At 43.4% G+C, this 13603-nt stretch overlaps 1 protein-coding gene across 1 annotated transcript in view; it reads right to left on the bottom strand.

The window, feature by feature from the left end:
* Positions 1–12820, bottom strand: part of arhgef18b (rho/rac guanine nucleotide exchange factor (GEF) 18b) — a gene marked incomplete at its 5' end in the record, with an annotated part of 34911 nt that extends 22091 nt beyond the window's left edge. Inside the window, 10 exons of the mRNA XM_079266696.1 lie at positions 4366–4552; positions 4853–4961; positions 5509–5583; positions 6018–6062; positions 6714–6768; positions 6877–7003; positions 7682–7862; positions 8292–8914; positions 9159–9316; positions 12745–12820. Coding sequence (XP_079122822.1) covers positions 4366–4552; positions 4853–4961; positions 5509–5583; positions 6018–6062; positions 6714–6768; positions 6877–7003; positions 7682–7862; positions 8292–8914; positions 9159–9316; positions 12745–12820 — 1636 coding nt within the window. The remainder of the gene's footprint in view (positions 1–4365; positions 4553–4852; positions 4962–5508; positions 5584–6017; positions 6063–6713; positions 6769–6876; positions 7004–7681; positions 7863–8291; positions 8915–9158; positions 9317–12744) is intronic.
* Between the last annotated feature and the right edge of the window lie 783 nt (positions 12821–13603).

Raw genomic sequence — 13603 nt, 5'->3', positions numbered from 1 at the left:
AGACAATACTAACAAAAAACATCAACACTTTGGGGCAAACCCTGAAGTGGCCAGCCAAAGCATGACATCATCTAGTGAAACAGGGGCTCAGTGGGCTGTTTACTCTGTGAAGCGAAGCATCTCCGCCCGGTCACATTTCTTGCCCAAATAGGAGGGTCGTGGTTACTATAAAACACCAGCAGCATACAGATAATACTAGAAGATCAACCTTGGGGAAAGCTACAGCAAAAGTATATCTAGATCAAAATAAATGTTGTATTCTACAAGTCTTATTATTATTTTACACATTAAATGTATTTCTCCTTAACTGATCAGCCCCCTTTATGAAACTTGTGTCCATCACCTGACTTAATAAGGTCACTATAAACTATGAAAAGAAGATGACAACAGCTCGGAAATGAAAATCTACTGAGAAGTACTCAGTTCTTCAGACTTTGAATCTTGTAAAAAGGCAGACACCCAGAGAGTCCTGCACGCTGCAGGGCAGAGCAGTGATGCATGGAGAAGTGGTGTGCTAACAAGGTGAGATGGGTGAGACAGAGTCAGTGGGGTGGGTTGTTATGCACCGGCAGACCTGCCAAGCACAATTAGCACCATGTGACCCAGAGAGAGAAAGCTTAGTCAGAACAGAGAGGCAAAAAGAGTAAAAGAAAAGCAAGAATAACATCATTTATCACATCGAGGATTATAGAGTTTCATAACACAGAGCCAGTTAGCTGCACAGTCTCTGAGCCAACTATAACGGGGTGGGAGTAGCAGGATGACAAGAGACTATAACATCCTCCACTTACACGACAGATCGCGATCCAACCGTCAATTGTGTACTCACCCGTGATTTCCCCGTTATGTTAAAAAGGCAACATCTGAGCAGGCTAGTACAGTTCAACAGCTGACTTAGGGTAAAATAACAGAAGTTATCTTGGAAGCTAACGTAAGCTAGCAATCACCTGTTGAGCTCCGTGCAAAGTCTGCAGCCAAAGACAAACTTATGAAAAGAGCCACACGAAGTGAAACCGAGGGGGACGTTGTGCAACAACAACACGCCACACAATACGAGTCGATGTAGTCTATTGTTATAACTTTGAGCGTATTAAAGCTAACTGCTAACTCAACTAACCTTGTTTTATTGTAATAGAAGCGGTTGAACGCAGGCTAACGCGCTAGCATTGAGTGGCTAATAGTTAGCTTAACGTGAAGCGTAACTGGAATTCAATTTGGGTCAGTTTGTGATGAATTAAATATCGAAGAAGTTCAAGAAGTGGGTCTCCCTTTTTAAGACACCGACTCAAACCCCGACACAACACTCACATTTAACAAGCGTTTGGTTGACTATCATTAGCATATAGCTGCCTAGCTAGCGGCCAGGATGCCCGAAAAGTCCATTGAGCGAAACAACGGGAGTGATCCACCTGATCCCGCTTGAGACCATCGCTCCAGTAGCTGCCTCTTACCGTTCCAACGGTTACCGGGTTTATCTGAATCGGCTGCATCCAAAAGGAAATGTCGTCCGTCCGTAAGATAGACAAAACAGTTCGGCCATTGAAGTCAACAGCAACAAGTATTCCACATTTTTGGTTTTGTGTGCTACTCTCACTGGGAACAATCTCTGGCATACAAACGACGCATTCCACAGGCTGAATCTCGGCTGAATCCCCACAGGGCTTGGTTCAAATTAAAGGGACACTCACTTGTTTTCTCACGCGCGTGTGTTTGTACCAACAGCACGTTAAGTGTCAAAATATAAGATTTGTAACTTCATCACTCGAAACAGTCATGCTTGATGAATGGGGACAGACGGAGAAACAGGCCTTGATGCGTTATTGGGTTTCTGGTTAATGTCTAAAAGAAGCAGTGCAGTCTGAAGCACATTGGACGTGTGGTGCCCTTTGCTTTTGGGTTAATATACCAGAACAATTTTGTTCAGTAAGCACGCTATTTAAAACAATCATAAAGTATATCTCCTCACGCCAGAGAACAGGATTTATAAATGTTCTGGACATATTATGGCCTTTGTCTCCCACAGAATAGAATGAGCGAGGAAACTGAAACAGCACTACTTTTAAAAACAGTTCTGTTTCCTTGCTCTTTGTTTGAAGCTTTATTTGGTAATGGGGAATTCTCCACCAACAGACCACATGGCTTGGGAGAAGGCAGTCTCTGAATTGCAATAATGTCAGCAGGTGTGTGTCACAAGTCTGACTGCATGTCATGAGGAAATACAGTGTGGGAGTATAAACTTTTTAAATAATTTGTATGCACTTGTATGGTGCCCATAGAAGATCAATAGACACATTCTGACTTTAACTATAATCGCATCACAAAAAATTACACTTTAATTCTAAGTTTGATGTATAATAAGATAAATGTCTGCGTATTTCTATTTAATGCTACTTTATGCATACAGCTGCAGTTTATAGTTATTTACAAAATACATTCTCTGTTTATAGATTATGATGCATTGTTATAAATTGAAACTCCAAATCGTGAATTCTGCATTGAGTACATTTTGCTGCTGTTACTTATTTGCACCTTTACTTATAATGGCTATCATGTTAAAAAATGTGCCGTCAAATAGGGCTGGGCGATATGTCCGAAATCTTCTGTCACAATATGGCAAAACAATCACATCTGAGAAATTTTAGTTAGTAAGTGTATTATCAATTTAGACGACATTTGTGTATCACGATATCTCGATATATGAGAAAAGAAAGACGATACTTTATCATTTTGAATCCTTATCGGCCATCAGCTCTGCTGTTAAAGGACATTTTATTAAGGGATGTTACACAACTATTGTGTTAATCTCCACTGATAATTGCCATTTCATTTTTACATCACTGTATTTGCGAATTTCTTAAGTCAAGCTGTACTTTAGTACAACCTTATACAACAGATCTACGACCAAATGCTGTTGTAAGAATTATCATACACAACAATTCCTTAATACCAAATCCATTTCATCACTTTAAACTCTTTTGATTATTTAATCAATAAGAGGCTTTTATTGTAAACATATGTTGTAATAAAAAAAGTATGACTGATGCTATTTTAAAGTGCTATCACAGTTTGACTCCTTGGATCAGAGTTCGTCCACTGCACTGTACTCACAAACACACGTCTTTCATTAGGTATTGCAGGCTTATCAGCTGGCCTACAGGCTGCATCTGAGAAAAAAGGGAGCCGCCGGAAATGTTGAAATGTCCTGTGCAGGTCTACTCCACAAATGGACTCACAAAGCTGTAGTTGGTCCAAAAAAGCAGCGCAGCACACAAAAGATGCAGGAATTGTGAAGAATATTTCAAGCCAGTGCAACAAAGTCGTGCTGTGGATTCACACAAACATCTGTCAGGCGATAGTGCTGTTAATATATCAGATAACACATCTAAACAAGTGAGGTGAGTTGTGCAAAACTAGAACCCACAATAAGGACACAGTGTGAAAAAGTGTGCAGACTGTGTTGTCAGTGTGTTTGATTATTAAATACTTTTTATATGCTGTTTAAAGAGGAAGAAAACATCATCTTATTTACAGCAGAAACATGCAAAAGGAAAGCCACATATGATGAATGCCATGTACTGTGATTATCCCTTTCTGGGTTATGACAAAGTGAAAATTGTATGCAGTGTTTTTTATAATGCTGTAATCTGCCTCATAACAAATATGTCAACAAGTGTATTTTAAGGGGCAAACTATGAGATTGGGAGCACGTCAATTGCCTCTCAATGGCTCTCAACATGGCGAAGGCGAACCGGCAGCACATTGCTAACGTGGCTAACAGCATTAACAGTGCAAACAGCGGTGAAAGTGGTAACAGAGCTAACAGTGTTTACCTGAGGGGGGACCGTGAGTTGGCCAGTTGGGTACGCTCACATGCACGAACATGCACTAAAAGCATGCTCTGCCGGCCCGGATTTGTCAACGAAGCAAGAAGAAGCTCCGATAACAGCGCACACAGACGGAGAGCGACTTCCTGCTCTGCTCAGGTCGACATTACTCCACTATATCTTTACATAGCAAATAGTTGTTTGGTGCTCTAGTTATGTTCAGAATGCTAAATACAGCTTCTGTAAAATAACATTAAGTCAGAAATAATAATGTCTAAAAAGAGTATTTGAGTGTTTCCTGAACAATTCATGAATGTGTTATGATTCATTACAGTTTCTTGGGGGGGGGGGGGGGGGGGGTTGTGGCTCTGTTTTGTTTTGCCCGCATGCTTGAGTGCTCCGACAAGTGTGTGAGTGAGCATTCATGCAGTAGCGTGGGTTTAAATGGGTGCGTTTGTGTGTGAGCGGAGCACCTGTGCATGTGTGTCAGGCTGAGAACAAGCGTAGGTGCGTGTACACCTGTGGTTGTGGTGTTACTCACTCATGCACTGCAGGCCATGCTTTCTCTGCAGGGTCTTGCTGCACAGTGAGCAGCTGGCAGAGCTGGAGAAAGCACCTGGCACCAAGTAATGCCCATTGCTGCTTCTGCTGCCACAAACTTTCTCTTTAGCCTCCCGCTCCTTCTCCTTCCCCCTCTCTTTCTGCTGCTCTTTTTCTCGGTTCTTACCCTGCAGAGGAACAAGAAAAGCAAACACAGGGGGGGGGGGGGGGGGGGAGGTTTTTACATGCAAATTTGTGTGTTCTCTTTCACTTTGACACATACTGCATGGCTGGGTATGACGTTGCATAACCGTGTCAGAGGCAGGCTATATAACAGGGTTAGTGTAAGTGGATTATTGACTTGTGTGTGCAGCAACATGCACACCAGGGGACTGTTTGCACCTCAGGATTTGGTCTTTTTTAGTTTACCGGTATATATTCCATTGGAACGCGACATGCTGCGCCATGTGTCTGTGGCATAGGTTTACCTTATCTTTGTTGAAGGAACCAGTCACCCTGTTCCTCAGAGAGCTGAGAGTCCTCTTCACCTTGGTGCCTTTCTCCACCTTCTCTGTACGATCATCCTCCTCTTCAGGCCTTGTCAAAAGAGCAGAAAATGGAATACACACCAAGAAATAAAGGAAATACAAACATACAGAAATAGAATCTGTCGGCCTTTAATCGTCTCATACTCGCATTAATATTTATTGAAAATTGTCTATTTGATCATCTTGAAAATCTTTTAAAAATGTCTTTTAAAAGCGTAAGTCAAGTTATATGATGATACGTCATAATGGTTACACTCCTTCCTGCTGAACAACGTGAAAGTTAACACACGTGAAATTCATTCTGTAAAACTTTCAATATGTGAACGATTTTCCCAAATAGTTACAGTTGCAGTGATGGGAAAATGAATTTGAATGTTTCAATGAAACGAAACCACCTCACTTCATACCCAAGAGCAGTTTTCACTTCATGTTTTAACCTTTTTGGTTTTGACCATACTCTGTAATAGATGGTCAATAAAACAGCTCTATGCAAATACACAAGAAACATATCAAGCATAGTTATGAGGACATTTTTATTTTCATTCTAAACTTGTAGACTTTAGTGATAAGGGAACAATGATAAGGACAGTACTTACTCATGAGAGAGGAACTCGTACCAAGTGACATTTCCTGGAACTTTGCCGTCTGATCTGTTGTTCCTCTCCTTCGCTCTATGAAGGACAATGAGATTGTGGAGAGAGACCCCATGAGAGACGTTCAAAGCAGTTCAAGTGAATGGTCAATATATAACATGGTGTAGCCAGCAGTGCACTTGTAAGTGATGTGTTTCACTCGGTCAGCGGGGTTTCATAGTCAAGTGAGCGCAACGTCAACTCGTGATTTTGTGAACAAAAAAATTAAAAACTCGAGCGTTCCATAGACTCTTTCAAGAGATGATGGAATACTGTGACAGGGCTCAAACAGGCACATGCAAACACACATGCCAAAAACATGCATGCATGTAAACAACACAGCTACACGCACACACACACACACACGCACACACAGTGCAGTGCTCCCCCCTAATCTTAATCTGGCTCTGCTGCTGCTCTGAATACTGGGACGAGCGTTTGACCTAGCAGACCTCCCTCTCCTGTTTACTTACCCATGGTACAGCTTTAGCTCCAGCAGAACTTTCTGTACCATCAGCCTAAGACAAACAAGACACTGAGGTTGAGTGGGGGCTGCCAAAGGGGAGGAGAGGCGAGGAGAGGAGAGGAGAGGAGAGGAGAGGAGAGGAGAGGACAAGACTGCTGGGAGCTAGGTGTCAAACTGTGATTTAGGGAAGAATCCTCTCTTGTCTGCTGCGTCCACACAATCGCCAGAGCACATATACTACACACACACACACACACACACACACACACACACACACATACTAAGGGGCCATCTAAGGAGCTGGGCAAGAGGACTGTGGGAGGAGGAGGTTGCAGACATATGACATGGAGCAGAAATGTCAGGAGGGAACGGGGAAAGAACCCCCCCCCCCCCCTCCTCCGTTATGTGGGAGTACCAGACTATAATAATTTACAACTACAGGACAGTATGTGAACTATTGTACTGAAGCATTCAAAAGCTATAGGTATAATTTACAGGACACAAGTAATCAAAAGTTGCCTCCTGTGGATCACACAAGAGGAGTATCTGTTTTTTCTTTCTTTCGCGAATCAGTAAACCTGAGCTGCCAGTCAGTCTAAGGCATCTTCTGGAAAGGAAATCGATATTCCACCACATATTGCGAGTCATAATGGCGTGTATAGCCTAACCCCAAGCTGGAGATGTAATTGGTGTTTAGGCTTACGTGTGGCTGTGTCCTTCAGTAGAATGTAAGTTCTCTTCAGGGTCGAACTCCTCTGCTGCAGAAGAGAAAGATGAAAAGGTCAAATATGATGAAAACAGCTGCCTGCTGAGTGCAAAACACATCAACAAACATGTACTCTACGTGTACAAAAGCTATGCCCCACCTCCTGCTGCCATTGCGGCCTGTTTGGATGTCTGCACAACACGAGAAATGTGCGCCGCACGCGAACATTCATCTGTGGCGAGGATCTCTGAGCGGGAGTACAGATGCCTGCCAGGCACACCACCGGCCTGAAAGCATTGACGGGTAAACACACATGTACATCACATGCACATTTGATCTGATTTACCTCCACCCCCCCAATACACAGCTGAAACACTTAGCATGATAACTTTTACCTGCAGCGGCCTTCATGAGTTGGCAATTCATGTTGCAACACTTGTTTTAGTTATTTTCACGATTGTGCACATATCACAAAGACTCCACTAAGAGTTCCAAAGAGTTTTCTTATTGTCAACAAATCGCATGAAAGAACAACAACAATGATTTGATCTGTATCATCTGTATCATCTGCAAAAGCTGGCGAGTTCTGTTGCCCTTCATTACCAAGAACACACACACACACACACACACACACACACACACACACACACTGTAGTTTATTTTGAGTCAATCCCACATACACTGTCCCGTTGCTGTAAATAATCACGAGAGCAATACATGTGGATTAATCCAAAATAGTCCCCAACTAATTCACTACATCCTCTTGTCTGAGCAACATTTGCTAAAACCTTCAGTCAATTGCTTAGCCTTTTTATTTAAGATTAAAGTATAGGTTTTTAATTTGATCTGTGACCTGTTTTTAAGGATTCATCAGTATTCAGTGGAAACCAATGGGTACGGAGCTGGCGTATTGGTCTTGTGGTAAGATTAACAATCTGTACAATGTGTCACCATTGCTTTATTACCATGCTCGTGACTCTGGCTCTTGGACAGGGGAACCTCAGCCTGGAGTCATCTGTCTTCTCTCCAGGACATGCTGTGCAGCCGGAGGTCTGCGGCTGGGTGGACTGGAAGAGACCTTTCTCTCCCTCTTCATCATCCTCTCTCTCTCCATCGCTGTCCATGGCCATGGTATCCAGACTCAGTCTGGCAGCAGAGCATAGCAACAAACACACACACACACACACACACACACACACACACACACACACACACACACACACACACACACACACACACACACACACACACACACACACACACACACAACAGAGGGTTCAGTGAAAAGTATCTATTAACCACACAAAGCATTTGAGCGAGACACTCGATGATACTCTATGAGTTTATATGTGTGTTGGTTTCTGGTCTCAGTATTTCGGTGCACCGGTTATATTCTCGACCAAAAGTAGCCAGACTGCATTCTTTTAGAGGCTGTGAAAGAACAACTAAACCACCAGAAACACTGAGCTCAGCTAAAACACATGAAGGACTTTAGCTTTGGGTGGAGCTGTATTTATCATTATGAGATTGTTCTCTTCAATTCTCTCCATCCTTACGACCATCTATCCATCTTACCTCCTCCCCAGGTTGATGGGGGACACAGGGACACCCCAGCTGTGCCTCCGAGACGTTGACATGGATCTGACCAGAATAGGAAAGCTGTCCAGGTCTGGCTCTCCGTCTAACTCCATAGTGAGTTGCTCCTTTACTTTTTCTGATCCTGTTATTCCTTTTGCTGTTTCCATTGATCCCAGCAGTCCATTCAGATCAATTGTCACGCTAAGCCCTACAGCAGGGCCTGAGGAATCACCGCTGTCAATGATACAACCCGGCAATAACTTTGGACTAAGCTGAGTGACCACAAAGTGTTGATGACGTTCCTCTGCAGGGTGTAAATAGAAGGGGGAAGAAGATGGTGCATTGACCTGAGTGAAGTGTGTGCTCAAAGGAGTCTGCACAGGTTGGTTGATGGCAGGAGTGTCTGAGGTTAGGGACACCTGGAGGCCAACAGTTTGGGTTTTGCTCTCTGTGACTATGGTTAATGTGGATGCAGTCGACTGTGCAGCCGGTATCCCTCCTTCCAGGTCTTTAAAGTACTCAGAGTCTTTGAGGGAAGAGCTGAGTCCCACCAGGTCCTCCAGACTGCTGTTCACCTCCGCACAGGGGCAGTCATAGTCACTGACTGCTGAACACGCATCCTGCAAATCAGCAAAGGAGGCAGGAAAGTGTAGGGTTTAAAAGCAGAGGAGAGACAGAGCTACGAGGATAGACATGGAGAACAGGAAGGAGGTGAAGACATCAGCTCCAATCCAACATTCAAGGAACTCAAGTGAGTCGATTGCCTTGCTAGCAGCTCTGTGAGGCTGCGCCCACCGCCATGCAGCTGAAAAAGGAATGGAAGCTAAATTGAAAGTGATCCAAATCAAGATGAAAGAGCTGTACCTGGTCTTTATTGATGCTACCGAAGAAGACATCCTCAGTGACAGAGGCAGGGGACAGTGAGGAGGAGGAGGATCCTGTCCTGCTGGGATCACGAGGCTGGACACCGAGCTGGGCACTGGGAGGCCCACAGGGCTGACTACATGGCTTGCACTCTGAAGCTGAAAGATAATGGACGCGATGTCTCTGAGTTATAAACATCACCCGAAAAACTCAATAGCTTCAGCGGTACCATGAGGAGAAAAAGAACACAAAAAAAGGCAGACGTGGCTGATTTCAGCAGCTGCACAACACCTGCGTAATCAACTTCAGTGATGGAAGAAAACGCTCAGTTACTCCATCCTCTCACCAAAAGCTCCTTTACCTTTCCATTGCATAAACAGATTTCTGGATTCACATGATGCCACAAAGCACTGCAAATCACTGCAAAGCTCTCCATATCAGTGGTGGAGCGCTGGAGATTATTCTCTTACTGAGCTTTCAGCAGCCCGACAAGCTGCTAGCCTGTGGTAATGAATGTAACAGTAAATACATGCTATATGAAGGAACTGTACAGTATGGCGCTTGGTGTCACATATTTCAGGCTAAGAGTGCTGTTATGACATTTCTTACTTTTCACATCAATGAAATAAAAGTATCAGTGTCTGGTGGTGTCTGAAAAGTCTTTAAAAGCGTCTGAGTAAGTCATGTTCACTGTTAGGGTTTCACCATGCCCATTTGAGGAGGGGAGAGCCGCAGCTACGACAAGTTACATAAGCCTCATTTCATGAGGGCTTCATGTGAACCCGAGCCTTACCCTAAGCCAGCCTGGCTCCACAGGCACTGACTCCATTCTCCTTGAATAGATTTCTGTTTCTATTCCCCTGTTTGTGATTTACCAAGATCAGTGTGAACAGGTGTACTGCTGCCGCTAATTTCAGTAATGAAGGAATGGCGAAAGAGCCGGTGCTCCGCTTCTCTGGACTACAATACAGACACAGAGACATGCTAGTAGCACATATTATGCTGTGAAGCACAAAATCAATCAAATAGAAGCTTTGAAATTTTCCACTGAGGGATTCTAATTCGATTTTAAATCTGATTAAGCTTGAAAAACATATAACTATATGATATAATCCATTGTGCAATTTACATTACATTGGATTATGGACACACATATCCTGCGTGCTCAGGTGGCTGCCACTAAAATCAATGGACGTTATCACACTCGCCACTGTGAGCTGTATGAAAAGCTCATCTCTGACATCTGGAAGCATTTTTTTCAATGAGACCGAGACCTTGCTATCTGTCTGCAACACAATGTTTTTTTGCAGATAATTCTAATCATATTTGTGAGTGTTATAATTAGTGTCTGTGTGTGTGTGTGTGTGTGTGTGTGTGTGTGTGTGTGTGTGTGTGTGTGTGTGTGTGTGTGTGTGTGTGTGTGTGTGTGTGTGTGTGGCTCAGTCATCACCCTCGGATGTTGCTGTGCAGTGACATCAAATGCAGACGGGCCACACTCTGAGTCCTGCACCGTGTCTTGCAATAAAACCAGCAGCATCCACCCCACAGCCAGAGATGCTCTCACATAAACACACAGACAGACACGCTGTAGATCTATTTTCTAGATTACTAAATCACCCCTGAGCTCTGCTGATGGCAGTGTCCCCGCTGGAGGAGGATTTTGTTTGCGTCCAAATCCCACTGGTGTTAAGTGTAAACGCAGACACTCGGTACAGACACTGCTGCTGCAGTGATGTTGGCCAGTGGTGCCGCCGCAGCCTTTTATGGTTGGCCTCTCATATCTGCTTATACATTACACAAGGACGAAACATCAGTGTGTGTCACTGTGTGTGTGTGCGTCTGCTCAGGTGTGTGTGTGTGTGTGTGTCTCCACAACCATTTTGGCACTGTCATAGTCAGCTGTTTTTTCGCCACAGTTTTGGCTCCACATAAAGGGTGGCCTGCTACTACAACTAATGACTATTATCAACTAATAAAAGACTTAATTACATTCACACATCGCCACTTAATATCCACTCAATCTAATACTTCATGTGCTTTTTATTGTTTTTATTTTCTTTTAAACATTGTTCCTCTTTTCTCTGCATTGTGATTCTACAACTGTAACGTCTGCTCTGTGGAAGGGTTTTTGTGGACTGTTTCCTTTTTCCTTTTCAAATCAAAGTTAAGGACAGAGGGTGTCATATGCTGAACAGATTGTTTGAGATGAAGTAAAAAAGTAAAAGTGACTCGACTTGGCTTGACAAATGCCCGACAATAAATCAGCTATTTTACTGAATTTAAGTAACTTAAGCCTGTTTTTTCTGTTCAGACAAAAAAAAGCAAAACAATGTTTGTGAGAATTGAACTTGTCAAATAGATTTGAAAAAAATACAAATTTTCATCATGCAGAATGTAAATGACAGATGTGTGTGCCTAGACCCTGTTTGTGTTTGATGAGTTCTGTGAAAAAAGGAAGACATTTGAGCAAATGTGAGAAAGAAGGAAATGAGGGCACATGTTCACCACAGAGCTCACTGTCCATACCTTCGAAAAGATACATGACAATCACAAGAGGAACTCTGGCAGCATATGGTCGTCAGTTGATTATTTGCAATTGAGGTGATGAGTTTATGACAAAGCACATCTGTTTATGTCAACAGATGTTTTTTCAACACAGACACTCGTACAATAAACACCTTTATATGTATTGTTGAGGTAATTCTGATGACACACACACACAGACCCTATATATCACCCAGCTACAAAAAACACAGATGACGATAAAAGTCACACTTGTAACTCATCTAACATAACTATATTATTCAATACTTCAAATACGTGTTTGTATTAAGGTTATAACGACCATTCGGTACCTGGACGACACACCGTGCAAGTGTGTGCGTGTGTGACAGATGTTGTGTGCTGTTGAAAACAGAATACAGAGGCTGTTAGATCTGAGGTCGAAGCGCACATCAAAACAACTGTCATCTCACAGATCCTCTTTGATCAGAGATCGGTCCGACTACTCTTTCAAAGCGTCGCGCTACACAGACACAGGGTGAACAGGAAAAGATGAGTTGTTGCGTGAGTCGGGTGTATAAATCAGTCTTTTGTCAGTGAACTTTTAGGATTTTTTTCTGAATGGATTTAGTTGGAAAACTGCAAACTCACACCAAGCATCATTCAAATAAAATCCTCTTCATTGAGCTGTTAACTCTACATTTACTGCAGCCGTATCGCCACACCAAATGATGACACGGCAATGAATAATCAAAGCTTTCTTCCCCGTTATAGGTGCACGGGGACGTTTTTGTGTTCACTCATCTTATACAATGCTGCAGCGATAGAAATGACTCATTGGACTTTGCAAAAAACCCTCTTCTGATACACAGCAACCGTCACTCACCACAAGCCCCAATCAGGTAAAAATGGCAAACAACAGCTAACGCATCCTCTTACCCTGAGGTCACATCCAGTCCACCACCTCCACTGGATGATGACCCCTCTCTCGTCTCTCTGCCCAGCTTTACGCTCTCAGTGTTCCCTCTGTTCTAGCCGACAAACCAAAAAACGTCCGAAGTGCAAGCACATGTGAAACCAGTACCTCTCTTGAAGGACCATCTCTTCATCCAGAGTTTAGAGAAGGAGGGCCAGGAGTTGTTAAGAGAGGAGTCCGCCATTCGAGCAGCGCAAGTGGGGAGGCCAGCTGGAACTGGAGCTCTCTCACACTGGAGCTCTGGCACCCAGCGAGAGGAAGGGAGAGAGCAGGAGGGGAGAGGAGGGACGGAGGGAGGGAGGGGAGTCGAGAAAGAGAGAGAGAGAGAGTCCAAAGCAAGGAATAGGGAACTGCTGATTGGGGATTACCTCTCCAAAGACTCTAGTGGAGACAGGAAAAGAACAGGAAAGCCAAAAAGAACGAAAGGGGGACAGTGGGAAGAGAAAAGGAGGCGTGAAAGTGGATATGTTGAATTTTTATAATTTTAAGAGACTCCAAGAAAGGTTTCAAGCTTTCGGTTTTTGATAATAAACGATAGGAAAACAAGTCAAAGCAGGTCTTCACTGTAAAGACATTTTATGAGATGATTGCTGGTTGAGGCAGAGGAGGGAGTCAGAAAAGGGTTTGGGATGACACAGGAGTGAGCAGAGGGGTAGTAAAGGGAGGCAAAGTGCATTTTAATAGTCTAAGATCTCGGTCAACAATTAGAAATCAGCTGAATGCTTCAAAAAAGCATGTTTTACTGTTCCAGGCCAGTTAAAAGATGCTGTTGTTTTAGGGAAATAGGGCAGAAACCGAAAAAGAGAAGGAAACATACGCAATAAAAGTGTAAGGCAATGATACATACATGCAGTCTGAGTCACAGTGGCACAAACCGCCACATCTTCTGGGAAGAAGTGAAGCAAGTAAAGTATTTTAAAAAGCTAAAAGAAAGAGGAACGGTCACCATACAGGAGAGCGAGAGGAG

The sequence above is a fragment of the Melanostigma gelatinosum genome (assembly GCF_949748355.1).
Source record: "Melanostigma gelatinosum genome assembly, chromosome: 4".
NCBI lineage: Eukaryota > Metazoa > Chordata > Actinopteri > Perciformes > Zoarcidae > Melanostigma > Melanostigma gelatinosum.
This window is presented reverse-complemented; position numbering and strand designations above follow the sequence as displayed.